Raw genomic sequence first — 20,027 nt, 5'->3', positions numbered from 1 at the left:
GAATCTATGGATTACCCAAGATCCATAAGGAGGGGGTCCCCCTTAGACCAATAGTTAATACTATTGGCTCCCCAACCTATGAGCTTGCTAAATATGTCGCCAAGATTCTAAAACCCCTGGTTGGAAATACTGACTCCTTCATTAAAGACTCACACGACTTTGTGAACCTTATTAAGAATGAAAGAATGGAAAAGGACGACATCCTTGTGAGCTTTGACGTGGTTTCCTTATTCACGAAGATTCCTCTTGATGAAGCCATTCAGGTTATAAAAGGTGTCACTGATCCAGAGACTGCAAAGTTGGCCGAAGTCTGCTTAAGGTCAACTGTATTCACATTCCAAGGATCATTCTATGAGCAGACATCTGGTGTAGCTATGGGATCACCCCTCTCACCAATTGTGGCCAACTTATACATGGAATACTTTGAGAAGAAGGCCTTGGAATCTTATCCTTTAAAACCAACTTGGTGGAAGCGGTTTGTCGATGACACCAATATAAAATGGATCCATGGTAAAACAGAACTCGACAAGTTTTTTAATCACCTTAACTCCATCTCCCCTGATATTAAATTCACTATGGAGCTTGAAGAAAATATGAGTATTCCTTTCTTGGACATTCTTATCATCAGAAAAGAGGATGGCTCTTTGGGCCATAAGGTTTTCAGGAAGTCAACTCACACGGAGAGCTACCTTCATGCAGATTCCCACCATCACCCAGCCCAAAAGCTTGGCGTTCTGCACACTCTTGCCATTAGAGCCCTCCGAATTTCTGACCCAGATCATATAAATGAAGAAAAGAGGCATTTGGTTTCAACTTTCAAAAATATAGGCTACAAGGATCATGAGATTAAGAAAGCCATAAAGAAAGCTGAAATGAGGTTGTCATCTCCCAAATCTAAAGAGGAGAATAAACCTCAGGATGGTAAGGTTTTTCTACCTTATATCCATGGGGTCACAGATAAAATGGCAAAGATCCTAAGAAAGAATAACATTATAACTCAATTCTCAGCTCCCGGTACCATCAGACAAAGTTTAAAATCTGTTAAGGATGATATTGACAAGCAGCAGCTTAAAGGAGTTTATAAAATAGACTGTTCATGTGGAAAAAGCTACATAGGTGAAACTGGTCGCTCCCTCCAGACAAGACTGAAAGAGCATGGCGCTGACATCAGAAATGGAAGATCTCGTACCTCAGCCTTGGCAAAGCACTCCTCGAAAACTAAACACCACATCTGCTTAGAAAACGCATCAATTATCGCAAGAGAAGAACAACATCAGAGACGGAAAATCAGAGAAGCCCTCGAAATCCTGAAGCATCCTTGTAATCTGAACAGAGACAGCGGTTTGGAAATTAGCGGAAGTTGGCTTCCACTGATCAGTGAAATCAAGAAGCGTCTGCCAGGCCCCAGGTAAGTTGTCAAATAGGTAAGATGATTAATATATATATTAATATAAGTCTACATATGAAAATAAATTTTTTTTATAGATAGTAGCATAGTTGTGATCTTAATATTAATTTTGTTATTAGTTCTATTAAAACTCTTTTTAATATAATCTCTAGCATGTTTTAATATAATTAGGTCTTTAATGTATGTTTGTTATAAATAAAAATTTTAAATATAGATTTTAATAAAGAATTTGTGTTATTTTAATAGGAATTTATGTAGTTATCTTAATTCTAATTTATTTAGATTTTAGTATAGAATAGGCTTTATTAATATATATTCTTTTATATATATTAAGTTAGATAGATTCTAGGTTAGATTATTTTTAAGTTTTATAGTGAGCTTGTTTTACATATTATTTAGTTTCATAGACTTTAGATTATTTAAATACTAATGTTATATAAAAATATTAGGTTTTATGATATTATTATTATAATATGTATTAGTTTTGAGAAAGTAATATTAATATAGTCTTTAGTTATATAAAAGTTATTGATATTAATATTATATATATATATTAGTTTTTTTTGAGATTTTGATTTAATTTCAGGTCTTATTGTTATTAATTCTATTATATATATTAGGTTTTATAGAATCTAGATATATTAATATTAAAGTTTTATAGTGGGATTAGGTTTCTTATTATTAAGTTAAATAAGTATTAGTGTTTCCTAGATTTTATAATTGTTGACCTTAGCATAATTTCTAGTTTTTAGTTTTTTAGTTTTTTTATTTTAATTTTAATATAGAGTTTAGGTTATATATAGAATTATGATATTAATATTAATATATATGTTAGTCTTTTAGATTTTAATTTTAATATTGGTTTTAGTTTAATGTCTTTGTTTTATAGATTTTAAATATTTGATATTAATTTATAAAGATTAAATAACTATTAATTTATTCAAATAACAATAAAAACAATTAATATTAATTCATAATTATTAAAATCAAATTTAGGTTTCTTTTTAAAATCTCTCTGGCCGACCTGTGCTGTTCCTTTATTATTCCTTTATTATTCCCTCATCAGTATTTATTTCTTCCATCTGGCTCTTCTTTTATCATATTCTATCATCTTTCTCTTACCCTGATGATGGATCCCATTTGGGATTCGAAACGTTGGTGTAAAAATTCCATTACTGTGGGTTCTCCGGTCAAAAATTCAAAAAGCTCAAACCACAGATCTCTGAAATCCAAGTCAATTTCTTTTACAAAAAAAATTATTTTTCTTTCTTCTGACAAGCACATTACATCATGACTCAAATACAATTATGAAGACCAACGCTAGTTACATTTTTCAACACTCCCTCTTAACTAGGGAGGTATTCATAATTACATATATACAAAGGTACATGAAAGATCTCAAAGTGATTTACTATATGAAGAGTCATTGCACACCCAGTGCTACAAATTAGATACCTGACCAGGGTACTCTAATCAGGTGGGACTAAGGTGTACTCAAACTTTATCCACTTTAGGTACCATCAGGCTTTTAAGCTCTAACACCAACTCAGGGATCTAGGTGTGTATCCATGGTCAGAGCTCCATGACCAACGCCACCCTCCCTACTTTGGGATCTAGACATCAACACATATTCCCTCCAGAAGTCCTCCCAAACATCTCCCCTTATCAACTAAATCAGATAAATATCCACCACTTCAAGCATGCTTCAAATATTCAATCCTTTTACGGAGAGATCCTGGACAATCACAACCCCAATCAGTAATAAACTTTCAAGTATATACACAAGTAAACACAAACCTTCGGGGTCTTCAATCATTTTGATGCTACTCATATCAACATCAAGTTATCCAGATACAACTTGTCGGAAGCTTTCTTCTTCTTTTACTTCTACAGTAGCACCAAATACAACCTCAGTACTTCTCAAGTCTTTTTCACGAACATCCATCTGTAGTTTCATTCTTTCTTCATTCTATTCATTATGATTGTCATAATATGCCCTCCCTATCAACTGGGAAAATATACTTTTTCTTCTATCCTAGCTCCCTCTCAACTTAGGGAGATCAACAACTTCCTTCTTTTATAATATCAAAGTAACTTCATCATTTCAAGGCTTCATTTCTTTCTCATGGCATCAAGGTGAACTTTGATTATTAGCATTCTTATAGCTTCCTTCATCATGCTCATCATTATGAACATCTTGATGATTATGTACCTGCAAAACTTTAATAGCAAGTACAACCAAATACAAATATATAGACACATGAAGTTAACTATATCAAAATCATATCATTACAAGGGAAGCATCAAAACAATCAAACTTTAGACATCAGATACCTAAACCTAGTTAGGTTCATAATCAACAAAGGTTACATCCTTATACTAGACTTCAATTTCTCACTAGGGTTTTGTCATAAACCGTAGACTCCATCTTCGAGACACAAATCCTTAGATTCAATCAAATAAAAATCCAATCATAGTAATATACATCTAAGGTTTGAACAATATGCTTTTAGAATTATATGTCAGACTCTACTAGGGTTTATTGCAAACCCTAAATTTTTATCATCAAAGCTAAATCATATCAATAATCGAAAACAATATCTTCATGTCCTAGAATATCAATCTCTACTAGGGTTTTTGTTACAGACCCTAGATTTCACAAACTAAAACATGAGTATCAACAATTAAGTTAGCATACTCGCATTTACATACCTCGGATTCCATAATCATGCACTAGCATTTCACAACAATATCAACTAGGTAAACCCAAGACCAATACATCGAACAAATCAGGCTAGGGTTTCGATCAAACAGATGAATATATACCTAGGGCTTTATTCCTAGGATTTTACTATAACTATTACAAGGGTTTTGTTTATAAAAATTTATTCACCAAATCCTAAAAATCTAGGGTTTCATTATATAACTTAGACATTAATAGCAAACCCTAAAGGGTCGGGGTTTTTAACATAACATTATCAAAACTCTAAACTTCAAAATAATAGGATTTCTAAACTTTATCAACAACCCCTAAGTAGATTGGGTTTCATAATTCATTATACCCTTAGCAACAAGAGGCTAGGGTTTTACAATGAACCGTAAGGTTAGACTTTCACAAGAATGATCAAATGAAAGAGATAGTACAAAGATCCACCCTAACAAGAATCTTTATGATTCAAAACCCTAGACATGACGATGTCAATAATGTAAAGAAAATTTCAAAAGAGAATGATCATACCTTTTAGTATGAAGAGAGCCTTGTAACAAAACTTGTAGTCTAAGACATACTTTAAGTTGTTCTTTAACAAACCTTGTAGAGTATCATTCTGAAGGGCTTTCTTTGCAATAGAGCTTCTTTCATGACTCAAATCTTTCCCTTGAAGTTTCCTCCGTATCCTCTATGTATTCTGCAATATTTCCTACCAAGGAAAATATAATGAAAAGGTTATTAGTATACAATACAAACAAATATCGACGTGAGGAGGAAACCAAACATGAAAGATAAAACAAAGAACAATATCCTTATCTTTTGTTAAAATGTTGAACGCTCCCTCTTGATCCAATCTTTCTGAGGGATACCTACAACTTATCGAAACAACTTCAAGAATTTCTAACAAGACATATTAGATCTATGAATCCTAACAATCAAAACAAAAAAAATTACAAAACTTAGAATAGTAGATTTAGAAGGATATGGGAGAGAAGACTTAATAGTATAAGTCTTTGACTTCAGATTCTTCAATCTTGTTCTTCTTAGGTGGAGCTTCATCGACAACATTTGCATGTTCTCTTTCTCTCTTTTTATAATTTACTAATGAGATGCGGGCTTCTTCTTGACTACATGCATTCCACATTTGTTAAAAGGTTGGTGTATCCTTCCAACTAGTAATTCTTGATGCAAAAGAGCTCCAAGACTTCGGTAGACATTTCTTGAGAGAAATATATATTAGATATGCATGGGATTAGATTGTCCTTTACTCCATCTACGATCAGATTCATGGCCAAGATGTCAGTTTCCCTTAACTTCTCCTTTCCTGCATCATCTATAGGTTTCTTAACTTTTTCTTGAACAAGATCCAAAACATTATGCTTAATGAGAATAAGATCTATCCTCGTCTTCCATTCTTTGTAGTTGGTGGCTCCTTCTCGCTTGTTTTCAAACTTCATTGACATGTCTTCTTTTCTTGATATAGATAGTAGACCTTCCTCTTATATGATCCTTTCCTTTTAGTAGATCTTCAAGCTGCCTTTTTTTTTCTTCTTCACCTTAACTTTGATACCATGTTAGAAAATCATAAAGGCAGAAAGATTTTCTTATGTTGATAATTACTTGTGTTATTCTTGAATTCTTATTATCTTCTTTATGTTATTCTTGTATCTTCTTTTCATCAAGCAATCATCAAATCAAAACATGAATATCAACAACACTAGATGTAGGCCCTCAACCAGGGGTAAAACCCCTCTTGAGGGGAAAACCCAATCAAACTCTTCCACTAATGAAATTGAGATCAATGTTTTAAAACTTCGACTCCGACACCAACTCAGCCGAGGGTCGACTCCGACTCGGTATCAACTCGGCCGGCTTGATTTCAGTGACTCGGTCGTTGTAAAAAATACATTAAATATTTAATTTTTTACAAAAAACATAATTTTAAAGATTTTCATTCATGTTTCCAAACACACAACATTAGAATATATATAGAAGACAACATATGGTCAAAGCAGGCTCATGTATATATCCATTATATCAAAATGGCACCCAGTGCACTGTCCAATACATACATGATGATGATATAGAGATCAAAACAAAAACACATAACCAAGGAGGCTAGAAATGGCCTCTACAACAAAAGTAAACTGTGACCAGTACTACTGGCTAGTGGCGTCACTGGCTACTGCTAGAGGAGCCAAGATCATCTGGATCAACCTCTGGATCAGAGTCAGATAGGGGGCCCCATGGCTCCTCATCATCATCATCTCCAACTGCAACTATAGAAGTGGTAGCACTAGCAAGTTGTGCAGCAACTGCAAGCTAAGATAGACGAGATATGCGCTTCTGTCGTGGCTTCACAGAAGAAGCACCTGCAACTGGAGGACTTGGGGCTAGCCCTAAGGCTAGTACAAGTGGATCAGGATCTGCATTCAACTGAACATTATGTCCGAGTGTTGCCTCCACCTGTAAATCCAAATCAAGATCCTCCCCAGAATCAAACTCTGTTGGATGACTCTCCACTACCCAATCTAATGTTGGATCAATGTCTTCCAACACAATGGGATCTGAATCAGGGCTTTTGTTCAGCAATTGGTTGTGTCTGAGCTGGAGGTTATATTGGACATAGACTAGATCATTTAACCGTTTTTTATCCAAACAGTTTCTCTTCTTTGTGTGAATCCTCTCAAAGACAGACCAATTGCACTCACACCCAGTAGCACTGCAAGTTTGACTCAAAATATGAATTGCAAACCTCTGCAATTCAGGACAATGGCTACCAAAAGCCTCCCACCATTGTGCTGCAAAAAACATAGGAGTGTAATGAGTTAGCTCAACAAAATTACAAATTATATCCAACTTTCAAATTATAAACGATTTAACGAAATAAGTATTAAGAATTTGAAAATTGAAATCTTTGTTTACCTGGCTTATCTACTTCCCTTGCAATCTTTTCTAGATTCTTCCCAAAGGTACCTGAGGCACTGCTGAAAGTTGTGGTCTGTCGGTGTATCTCCATTTGATCACACTCCAATGGGATCATGCGATCAATGCAGTCAATCAATCCATCTCTAACCCCCCCTTCAAAGCTTCTGTCACCTTAGCTTTATAATGATACCGTGGGTTCAAAAAATACCCAGCTGCATGTATAGGGCGATGGAGTTGATTGTTCCATCTTTCATCAATGATTGCCCAAATGGGCCCATACTTAGCCACTTTATCCTTGTATGTCCTCTTGAGTCTTTATTTGCTCCTTTGCTTGATCCATAGCCTCATAAATGAAGCCCATAGCCAATCTTTCCCCATCCACCAACCGCAACACCTTAACCAGGGGCTCAACAAGCTTCACAATCTCTGTTGCCTTTCTCCAAAATATTTCTTCATTAACTTTCTTTTTCAATTCTTTGCCTTCCAGTTTGTGAGACCACTGGTTTTAATTCCATTCTTCACTGGAAAAAATCTTTTGCAAGTTTCTATGTTGTGAAAGCATAGATTGCAATGTCAAAAAATGAGTAGCAAATCTAGTGATGGCAAGCCTAATAATATCCTTGCCCCCTGTGTGTTTCCTCATCAAGCTCAAAATCTATGAATGGTTGTAGATAAATTTTGTTATGTTTTTGGCATGATCTACAATGTTTTTGACCCAATCTAATTTGCCAATATCCTCAAGTATGAGGTCTATGCAATGTGCAGCACATGGGGTCCAAAAGATGGTTCTGTGCTTTTCCTCTAACAGTTTACCAGCAAGAACATAGTTAGAGGCATTATTTGTAATGACTTGAACAACATTAGCCACCCCCACCTCCTCAACAACCTCATCCAATAGCTGAAACAACAATTGTCCATCTTTTACCTTATCAAATGCATCAACTGATTTTAGAAACATGGTTCCCTGTGGGCACAAGATAAGAAAGTTTATGATGGTACGGTTTTCTTTGATCAGTCCATCCATATGACATGAGTCCTTGAAATCTTTCAAATACTCATTAATGGAGGCAATTTCTTTTTGCAAGCGATACCCCCTTAGCTCATGCATAGTAGGGCCTTTGAAGCCTTTTCCAGCAGCATGTATGGCATCAAACATAGGCTCATAATATTGTGAACGGGAAGCATTGAAGGGGATATCAACATCATACCACCATCTAGCTATGTAGTCACAAGCAGTCTCCCTCAATTCTTTATTCCAATGGTCATCTAAAGTGGGCTGCAAATGACTTCTACTAGGTTGAGGACCATGTGCATCTGATAGAGAGGAGGGAGTGAAATAACTTTTGATATTAATATCACCCTTTTTCATTTTACCCTTTCCCTTTTCTTGAATAGAATCAAAAGAGGGAGGAACATATCAGAAGGGGTTGGATGCATCCGTACAAGGGATAGAGGAAGAACCCTCAAAATCAAAATGGGGATTGGTAGCCAGCATTTTGTGTATATTCCTCTTCCTCCCAATTTCAGCCTCTAACTCTTTTTGCCTAGCCTTATCTTCTTTAAACTTCTCAAAGCTGGCTAACAAATCCTTCCTAATCTCCCCAATTTCTAGTGAGGTACATGGAGTAATTTGGCCTCTAATCCCTGCCAAGTGTTGTTTCAGCCTATTAATGCCCCCAAGACCTTCCTTAATTTTCCTATGCAAAATTTTCAATGCATTTGACTATCAACCATTTCAACATATGCCCAAGAAGCATCTTTCACTCTAGGTGCCATTTTTTGACTTGGAAATGAAAGCAAACAATCTGAAAATGAAAACAAAAAAAAACATTGATTCAATGTTCATTTCTTTCACAAAAATCACTCTTTAGGATTTCTAGATTTGCACATAAAATTTAATAAGAAAAAACAGATTTTTACAAGTGAAAAAAATACCTCAAGACTCCTCACTGCTGCTCCAAAAACAAACTCAACAACTCCTCACAAACTCTCACTGAAATTCTCACTCAAATGCTGTGAAAAAATGAGAGGGGTTGGGTGGGTTAAATAGGGTTTAGGAGAGGGGACTGGACCCCAAAGACAAATTAGAGAAAACACATTCAGGTTTGGAGTTCCCCAAAAAAACAAAATCAAAAAAAAATGACTGAGTTACGGGTTTCTGGGCCGCTATCTCTAACCCGGCCGGGTTAATGCGGGCTCGGCCGAGTTGGTTGGGTTAGTACCCAGCCAGTCGGGTTAATACCGAGTCGGCCGATTTGTTAGACAACTCGGCCGTCCGAATCGAATCCAAGGTCGGGTCACCTTTTTTTGGCCTGGCTTGGACCAACTCGGCCAAGTCGGTTCCGAGCCGGCCGGTTTTGAAAACAGGGATTGAGATAGACCAAGGCCTTAGACCAAACCAAAAGACCTTCCTCCTCCACCAAGTAAACCTTCCAATATGATTTAGCAAACTCCAATAGTCTCTTCTTGTCCAACAACTTCAGCCCAACAACAGTACTGCAATTTCAACCCTTCCAGCAACCCAGCGACTTCGCACGTATGAGACAAAGAGAGAGAAAAATATACTTCTTTTGCTTGAAAAAGACTTCCTTTTCCTTCGCTAGGGTTTCCTTCCTCTTCCTTTTATTTTGCGCCCTTTTTTTGCCTCCAACAACTGCAGATCAAACTTTTTGTGGACCACTTCCAAATGAGTCGAGTTGTTGCCTTTTATAGTGGTTTTTGCCTCTCTAATTAGGCCGACTTGTCCAGGTTGAGGCCGACTTGGTGGAGGAGGCCTAAATGACCTATTTTACATAAAAATAAATTTCTTCTTTGATAGATAAAGCCCAAGAAGGGTCTTTTACATATTGACAAGGACAAGGACTCTTGACATAAACCATAGAAGCCTACAATGGAGGCTTTGACCTAAAAACATTGACCTAAGCATGAAACCCATGCTTTAATAAGTCAATTTATTTTATAATAAAATTCCTTTTTCTTTCTTTTGACAAATACATTAAATCATGACTCAAATACAATTATGAAGACTGACACTAGTTACATTTTTCAACAAGTGGCACATTTCGCAAGGGTGCTTACCCTCATAGTACCATTGCTAGGACTTTCACAAAGTGTGTGAGTTTGAGTGGTAACAAGAAGAAACCATATAAATCACTACCAAGTTTGCTAGGGGCTAGGGCAAGACAGTTGCTAGAAATAGGAAAGGTAAAGAAAACTAGGTTTGGAATCAGCTTCAACAAGCTTGATAAAAGGTGGAAGTGTACCATTTTAATGAGCTACATCAATAGGTATTCAGTGAGTTAGAATCACAGTGTCAAGTACTTTAAGATTATAAGGCAAGAGGGTCTACAACTAGAGGGCACATGCAATGGATCGATTATGAGGATGCACCATCTAAATCCTATTTCTAGTTCCTAAAGAGAAAATATAAGTGGGAGCAGATTTTAGTTTTGCATGATCCTTGTGACAACCTTAGAGGATGAGATGGAAATCCAAAAGATTTTTAAGAACATTTTCAAAGGATCTTCACTTTAGTAAGCTTAGATCTTCTGCATGACCCTTTAATGAATACAATCTCTAAGAAAGAATTCAATCTCATCAATATCAAACCCAAATAATGTTGGGGATAGGGGACATCTTTGCTTGACCCCAATGGTGCTCTGAATAAAATCAGGTAAATCATCAAAGTTATAAAGTGTACTAATTAGAAACACATAGAGTCTCATGATAATAGCTAGAAGGGTCTCAAACATACTAATGCCTTACATCCTCTAAAAAATATCACCATCGAAACTGAGTCAAAAGCCTTCCTAACATTGACAAGGAATCAAAAATCCTTTGAAGAACATTGTCTCAACTCCCGCCTCTACAACGATAGCTCTAAAAGTGAATATATTGGCAATAGTCTGATGCTCCCTACAGACACTCTCATGCCCTGCAACTTTATCCACCTCTCGAAGTGATCAAATAGCTACATGTTAGGAACCTTGGTGTAGAATTTGGTGGTGGTGTGCCCAATCATGGTAGTCCTATAGTTCTTGGGATTTGAAGCATCTACTACCTTAGAAATGGAGTGTACAATATGATGAGACCACAAAAAAAGGAAAATTTGTGCACTCAACATGGTTAAAGATATCAGCAATATAAAAAAGAAGGGGATGAATACCATTTTTCAAAAGTTCGGCTCGGAAACCTTCCTCAGCAGCTGCTTTGATAGAGCTGAGGAGCTGGATTTCTCTCCTAATAACACCATGTGAAAAATGGTGGCAAGAAGAGGGATGGAAAGAAGATTGGTAAGAGATTGGCTCTATCATCATAAAGTGAAGTGGTATAATGCAAATAGTCAAGATCGATATTGAAAAGAGGGTTGGGTTTCCTGGTTTAATTATCTTCAAGGGGAAGCCATGATAATATTGGGAAGTGAGATGTGAGTTCCAATTAAAAACTCTTTTTAACCATCTACTATGGATGTAACAGAACAAGGAATCTGAACTCTCGCTGGATAGCTTCTCTTTACTTTCTATCCATGACCTAGTTCCCAACATCTTTGGAGTTATGTAATCTCTTTCATTCCTTTGGAGAGTGGTATAAACTTCTCGGCTTTATGCCAGATTTGGGAGTCCTATTTGCCTTGAAATTAGCTTCAAGAGGTCACTTGCGAATAGAGGCACATATTAGATTCACTCAATTACTAGAACCACCCTGTAATTTGTACTTGTAATAGTGCAGTACACTTGTAATAGCACAGCTTTTTATGTTAAAAACCAGCAATGTATGAAACCTTATTGTTCTTGAGTTTTAAAACAACTACATATAAAAGCTGTTACTGATATGCAAGGAGGAACACAAATGAAAGAAATCACGTCTGATCAGATTAGGAAGCCACCTGCTCTTTCTGATTCAAGTTCTCCTGCAGACATTATAACTGGCTCAATCCCCATTGCTCTAAAAACAAGTTCTGTCTGGAACGATTTGCCTTGGCCCTTACCTCCCCATATACCTGAATAAATAAAAGAACCATGCAATTATGTAAATCAGGTTAAAGTAAAAGTCTTGTAAACAGTCTAATCATCCTTATTGAAATTCCATATGCTGGTCTATTATATGTTTGAATCCTGAAATAAGTGATAGAAAAAATTTACTGTATAATTGCACACATTTCAATGACTACTGTTTCCCTTCAGGGAACTCCCCCAAAGACACACTCAGTTGGGTGTGATTTGTCGCTGGCTGCACCTGTTTCTCCATCCCATTAAGTGTATTCATGCTCTCACAAATCTTTCTGGATTCTGGTATATCATTCCTGGTGCCCAATTCTCTCAAAATCAGTTGTGCTAGATGATGTTGCATGATGCTTCAGGTTACAATTTTTAAGGTTTCACTGAGTGGATTCCCTTAGAAGTGATGCTTGAGTTTTGACTTGCTAGTGAAGTTTACTTAGCATTAGATGGATACTTATCACTTATAACTTATGTTACTAGGAAATGTGGGTAAGGGGACAGGTGCATCACTTTGAAACAGGGTACGTGGGTTCGTTGGGGGTATATTATAATTTATATATTTTATAAATTATAATATATATGAATTTTGAATTCTTCCAACTTACAAGGAGGAAAATAAATCATTTTAAGACTTAAACATGAACATTCACTTTGAAATTTCAAATTTGATATAGAGTGGAAATTGCAATTTACATGTTAAAATGAAGACAATAACTCCCTTCAAGATAAAAACCAAAATAGATTAGAAAATCAATATATATGTTTAAAGAAATTTAAACCATAAAAACACATTGCTCACATATGGATACTACTGAATAAATAAAGAACTTAGTATCGAAGTGTTGTGTTGAGTGTGATGAAACATTTATATGGGGAAAATTATCAGAGTGGAAGAAACACAAGGAAATTAGCAAACACTTAATATAGCAAAACGTATTTTTTAAGCGCAAATATCCTTCAGATGACTTGTACTTAATGGTATTTCTATGTTTTTTTAAATGCATATATCTTTCTTAAGATGACTTGTACTTAATGTTATTTCTATAAAAGGATGTCATATTTCAGTTAGAGGCATGCACTATTAATTGGTGACTAGATAAACGGATTCGTCCTATAGGCCCCACGAATCCTGAATCCATCGTGTCCGACACGATTCTCTCGAGATTCGTGTCCAAAAACCATGACACGTCGTGTCCTATTTTGACACGTTGAATCCGACTGTGTGTCACGATTTTGGCAGCGTGTCCTGTTTTCCAGGACTCGTTAGGTAGCAAAAGTGACCTGCACAAGTATGAAAAGGCCGCATTTGGTCATTACAGCCACGCATATTTTCATTTGGCAAGCGTTTTGGCAGCTTAATGATCAAGTCTAGGCCCTAGTATTGATATGCTATTCATGGTAATGTTAAATTCTTAAAGTAAAAGGATGAAAATGATTTTACTTAAATTTTTAACATTACCATGAAATGACTCAGGATGTTTGAGAGTGGTTCCAGCCTCATTGGCTTTCATATGGAGAAAGTAGAATTTTAGATTTCATTCAAAATCCAGTAGACTTATCAGTTTTTCAGGGTTTTAGGATTGGGGGATTGCAATGCTTCCACTGAATTTTCTCATGTATTAGGGTATGGAACTCGTATTTAATCAAGAGCACCAATCCCTCTATGTACCTTGATGTTAGTGACATTGGTTGTCGAACTCCTGTATCATGACCCTCCTAAAAATGTACGCATCACTCAACCAAAATCTTGACTTGACATGTTATGCTTGTTCTATCTTATGTTAATGCTTAAAGGGTGATATTAATGACAAAGATCCTGATTTTCCAACAAGACTAAAAAATTAGACATTTCTCGTGGTGGCAAGAGGGCCAAGCATAAGAAATAGATAATAGATTGACATGTATTTGAATTTTGTATGTACTATGCATGCTAATAGCTATAGATGAAGATCTATATTTGAAATCAATAAATTTGTATCATTAATTAAAATTTGTGTAAGAAATATCTAATTTTTAATATATATATATATATATATATATATATATATATATATTTTAATAAAATAATATATAACGAATCCTACATGACCTGTTCCGGGGGTCAACGTGTCCAAATCCGACACCATGAATCCTGAATCCTACAAATCCCGAATCCCCGTGTCAGGTGACTTAGATTGGTGATTATATCATTAAGAAATAAAATCCAGGAACTAATTCATGGCAAAGAAATTTTAAAAACCTATACTTTTGAAATGATGGGACTTTAAGACCTCAAAACTTTAGATTTGAAATGTTTTACTAAGATAGGAATTTTGATAAAAAAACATGGCAAAGAAATTAAAAAAGCTTGCACTTCTTTCAAAATTATGTGACTTTAAGACCTCAGAACTTTAAATTTGAAATGTTTTACTAAGGAATTTTTTTTTCTTGCCCAGCGCCACATAACAACCCGTCACACACCCATTTTCGAGGTTTTGTGAATCCGTTTAAGCAAATGAACCTAGGCCACAGTTCTTAAGTACCGAGTTCTTATGGTAAGAACCCAGTTTGTATGGGTTCATCTGGGAAGTACCCGCTCCAACACCCGGTTTGTGGGGACGATAACCCTGGACGGGTTCGTGAACCCCACCCGTGGGTTCGCAAACACGTGCTTCACAACTTATAAGTAAAGAGTTCACCTCGATATTATATTAAACCATGTCGGGACATAATTGCCTCTAGATAAGTGTGTCTTAACCTAGGCCATTAGGTACTATTAGGAATTCAAGGTGGGTAGCGTAGCCACATCACCTCCATACTTAACACTTTCAAGTTCCCATCAATTTTCCCTTTATCAACACCCCCTAACATATAGTAAACTCATCAAATATCAACAAAAAAGGGTCAGAAATGAAAAAAGGAAGAAAAGAAAGTTGTGAGCTTTAATTAAATCAAGCGTGAACAAAAGCTAAAGAGATCATGGGAAAATCAAATAAAGCACAAATACTTCACTATGGTCCTCCGCTCACCCACCCAGCGACCAATGACTTTAAGAGTTCTCCTATATGTTTCCCCTTTATCCCCATTATGTGAATTCACGTAATTTACCTATTCTAATTTCTAACTAGATGACATAGGAAATACCTTATGTCCTATTCAATAGACATGTTACCCACCATTTTGCGGGTGATATCCCCAAGAGAATTTTTTTGTTTCTCGATGATGGTCCTCAACCAGCAGCCCCTTGCAACCCCAACTAGCTCATTGTGCCATTTCTCCGCCACCTGAGCCATCCATGTGGTCCCTCACCCATCAGTTATGATCGTATGTTTGAAGGTGGGCCTCCCAAGCCTAAAGGTATGTCTTTACATTTGGTAATTGAGTATTTCAATTTGCTTATTATGGAGATTATTGGGCATGGACTAATGGGGGGATTCAACGAAAAGAGTGGGCTAGGTTTGAGCAATTATCCCCTTGATCTCTTTCGGGGTGTTAACCTTCGATTCTAGTCCCGTGGGATCTCTTTTACTAACCTTTGGATTTTTGGGATGATAGTTCATGGGAAACCACGATTTTGAATGTGTGGTCCCACTCCCCAATTCGTACATATCATCCCCTTTTCCGCTTATTATACTCCCTTCCATCATTTTCCCCACCTGGGTCCACATTCCTCCACCGGGTCCACAGAGGGTCATTCACCCCCTCCCCTTGCCCCAAATCTTGGGTCGAGGATGTAACGATGCCCCAAAGGTTGGTGCAGATAAAAGACAAAAGAAAAAACATAAATGGCCACATTTAACAAGAAATTGTACCACAAAATGCAAAAGATGGTCGGGACAAATATATTTAGCACGTGGGCAAAAGCCATTGCATGAGCTCTTCCCCTTTCATGGCCATCACCCTGGTTCCTATAGACCCTTGATGAGTCCCCTCTATCATTTAGGAACCCATGATTGTCCCAACCCCCGGTGGGCAATAAACTGCCCCACCTTAATAAGGGGTATCCACTGCTATACTTTGCATATCATGGTCTCATCCCTTGAGCCCCTAGCAGTTAACCAAAGAAAATCATAAAAGGAAAAAGGCATTCGAAGAAGGGTGGAAAAATCAAGGTCGAGGTAACTCATATACCATGATTGCTCTCGAGTCCTTCCTATACATTATTTACCCAAGTGTGGGCTTCCCTTTTACTAGCTACCCTTGTCCCAAGCCCACCATGGAAAGACATGCCATTATGAAGTGCCCACTGATTGTCCATGATGTGTATGTGAAAATTTGGAAGACCCAAATTTCTACTACAACAACTGATTAATTATCTTTTATTTGTTAAATTTATAAACAAATTATTTAGTACATCCTCCAGCAAATATTGAAACTAATACACTATAGCCTTCACCAATTAAATTAAATGCGGAAACAAGAGACTGAGCAAGAAAGAAATAACACACACAAGTGACACCATTGCTATTGGATCAATGCCCCTGGAAAAACCCAATGCAGGAAAATCAGTGCAGCAGTCTAAGTTGCAGGAAACATGGGTCTACAGGGCGTTTCGCCTGGGGAAACGAAACGAAACGCGTTTCCCCGTACCGTACGGCCTGGAAACGCGTTTCCGACCGTACGGCCACGTTTCCTGGGAAACGTGGCCGTACAGCCGGAAACGCGTTTCCAGGCTGTACGGGCCCCGTTTCCCCAAAAAAAACACTTGTTTTTTAATTTTTTTTTTTTTCTAATTTGTTTTTAAATTTTTTTAGGGTTTCCAGCCTGTTCTAGAAACCATTTCTAAAGTTATAAAAGAGCAGTGTCTCTCATTCTCTCATCACACTATTCAGCAAGTCGTTTCTCTTGGAGATTGGCAGTTGTTTCAGCTAGGGTGTTTTGAGCAGTGAGCAAAGTAGATTTCAGCAACGGGAGAAAGAGATTTCAGCAGCAAGAGAAGGAGATTTCAGCAGGAGATTTCTGTAGCAGCAGATTTGGCTTAGCTACAGCCATATTTCTCTTCTCTTTTCTGGCATTTCGGGGTAGTTTTAACCACAGAAAATTAATTTGGGTAAGCCACATTCATTTTGTTAGTTTTTTCTTACTATTTCTTCAATTTTTCTAGGGTTTATGCAGCCAAAAATATGAAAAACGTTTTTTATTTATAGATTTGTTTTTTAAATTTATTTTTGCAACAGATTTGGCTCAGCTACAGCCATATTTCTCCTCTTTTCTGGCATTTTAGGGTAGATTCAGCCACAGAAAATTAATTTGGGTAAGCCACATTCATTTCTTAGTTTTTTTCTTACTATTTCTTTAATTTTTCTAGGGTTTATACAGCCAAAAATATGAAAAACGTTTTTATTATTTACAGATTTGTTTTTTTAATTTATTTTTGCAGCAATGGCTTCCAGCCAAAGTGCAGCTGCAACTTCAAACCCTAGGGCCAACCCAAGGGCTGAATATTATCCTCTTTGGAGGCATGTGACGAAGATTCAAAGATGTGGAGGTGGTGGCTCATGGGAATGGCGATGCACTCTTTGCAATAATACGTACAAGGGTTCCTACCCAAGAGTGAAGGCGCATCTATTGCATGGAGGAGGACAGGGGATTGTGGGTTGCACAAAAACATCAGATCCGTTGGTGAGGAGGGCATATCAAAGAGAGCAAGATGAGGCGGATGGTATTAAGAGAAGGCATGATGACCTTACTCAAGCTCCATCTAACATTGAGCCAAGGATTGTAGCTGAAGCAAGAAAGAGGAGAGCTGGTCACACTCAAGAACATGAACAACCAGCACCCAAAAATACCAGAGGCTCAGGGGCATCCCATTCAGTTCAGGATAGCAGAATTGCTAGATTGGTGAATGTGCAAGCAAGAGAAGAAGCTGATTCCAGAGTGGCCAGGTGCATTTATGCATGTGGTATCCCATTCAATGTTGTTCGCTCTCCTTACTGGCAAGATATGATAAGGGCAGTTAACAAAGCTCCTCAAGGGTACAAGGGGCCCAACTATGAGAAAGTCAGAACCCAGCTTCTCAAAAATGAGAAGGAACTTGTGGAGGACATTTTAGCTCCAATTCGTTCTTCCTGGAGTAGCTCTGGGGTTACCATAGTCTCAGATGGTTGGACAGATATGAGGCGCAGACCATTGATAAATATCATTGCCACTTCCCCCAAAGGAGCAATGTTTATCAAGGCAGAAGACTGCTCAGGAGAGGTGAAAGATGCACAGTTCATTGCTGATGTTATTATAAAAGCTATTGAACAAATAGGGCCTAACAGGGTGGTGCAAGTTATCACGGATAATGCACCAGTTTGCAAAGCTGCAGGTTTAATTATTGAGGGGAGGTATGACCACATCTTTTGGACACCATGCATTGTCCATAATCTGAATCTGATCTTAGAGGAGATCGACAACAAAGTTTCCTGGATAAAGGAAGTCACAGGGGAAGCAAGGGAGATTATCAAATTCATCACCAACCACCACCAGTCTCAGGCCATATTTCGAGAGTACTCCAAATTGGAGTTGTTAAAAGTTGCTGAGACAAGATATGCCTCAAACTTCGTGATGTTGCGCCGCCTTGTTGAGGTTAAGCATGCATTAGTTTCTATGGTGGTGAGTCAACTTTGGATTGAGTGGAGACAAGCAGATTCAGAGCGGGGATCTATGGTGCGTAGATTGTGCCTTGATGAGGATTGGTGGAGCAAGGTAGATTTCTTGCTAAAGTTCACAACCCCTGCATTTGAGCTTCTCCGGAGTGCTGACACTGACCAACCTTTCTTGGGAGAGGTATATGATGGCATGGATTCCATGGTTGAGAAAACTATGGAAATCATTTCGCAGGAGTCTCCACAACGTCTGTTTGTTGATGATCATTTTGCTGGTTTGATCAAGAAAATCATTGTTGACAGGTGGAACAATTCAATACACCATTGCACACTTTAGCACATGCTTTGAACCCCAAATTTTATGATGAGGAGCTTATTGCTAAAAGCAATGGGAAGAGGAAGGCACCCCATAAGGATAGAGAGGTGGCTACTGGGGTGAAAAAAGCACTTATGAGAATGTTTCCTTCTCATCTACATAGGGAGGTAAAGGAGGAATTTGCCAGTTTTGCTGCAGGAATAGATGATTATGCAGATATATCAGCTTTGGAGGAGAGAAGCACCATGAATCCAGTTAGGTGGTGGATTTGTCATGGAGCAAATGGTGTACATTTGCAAAGCCTTGCCATTCGTATTCTTTCACAAGTGGCAAGCTCTTCATCAGCAGAAAGGAATTGGAGCACTTATGGTTTTATTCATTCTGTGAAGCGCAATAGGTTGGGCTCACAGAAAGCAGAGGATCTTGTTTATGTGCACTCCAACCTTCGCCTTGCATCTCGTAGGGGTCCAGAATACAACAGTGGTCCTTCTAAAGAATGGGATGTGGATGCAGAAAATCCTGATTTGGATCTCTCTCTTGCTGCCCTGAATATTGAGGACGATTCTGGAAGTGGAATTGGTGCATCATCTTCTTCAGCACCACCATCCACTATTGAGCATTCTGCTGCTTCTATTTTTGATGAGGATTGTTATGATGAGGATTAGTCTTTTGTGACTTGTCTCTATAGTTCTTGCAGCCTTATAGTCTTTATTGTACTTGCAGCCTCATATACTAATATAAATAAAGGCTGATTTTGGATTTTCCAGTTCCTATATTTTTATTTTCATTATGTGATGACTCATGAGTAAATGTGATGTAAATTTAATCTTAATGTTTAAATGTTTAAGTAAATGTATCATTAATGCTTTATGATTGCACATATATATATATTAATAATTTTTAAATATTTTTAATATATATATATATATATATATTATATATATTCGCGTTTCCCCGTTTCCAAAATTTGGGGAGGTCGCGTTTCGTTTCGCTTCCCGTTTCGGAAACTCGTTTCCGTTTCCCCGTTTCGTGCAACTTAGGCAGCAGTTGAGGTTTTGTATTATTAAGTAGTAGATTTCCGAATACAATTCGTTGG

The 20,027-nt window shown here is 37.2% G+C and overlaps 1 protein-coding gene across 1 annotated transcript in view; it reads right to left on the bottom strand.

The window, feature by feature from the left end:
• LOC149139426 (P-loop containing nucleoside triphosphate hydrolases superfamily protein) overlaps window positions 1-20,027 on the bottom strand; it is a 576,721-nt gene that overhangs the window by 425,869 nt on the left and 130,825 nt on the right. Inside the window, exon 5 of the mRNA XM_089449256.1 lies at window positions 11,932-12,045. Within this exon, the coding sequence (XP_089305382.1) occupies window positions 11,932-12,045 (114 nt within the window). The remainder of the gene's footprint in view (window positions 1-11,931; window positions 12,046-20,027) is intronic.

This window comes from Pinus tabuliformis, chromosome X, assembly GCF_031772625.1.
Source record: "Pinus tabuliformis cultivar Carrire ecotype Pingquan chromosome X, CPIR1, whole genome shotgun sequence".
Lineage (NCBI taxonomy): Eukaryota > Viridiplantae > Streptophyta > Pinopsida > Pinales > Pinaceae > Pinus > Pinus tabuliformis.
Note: the sequence above shows the minus strand (reverse complement) of the source record. Positions and strands in the feature narration are given on the sequence as shown.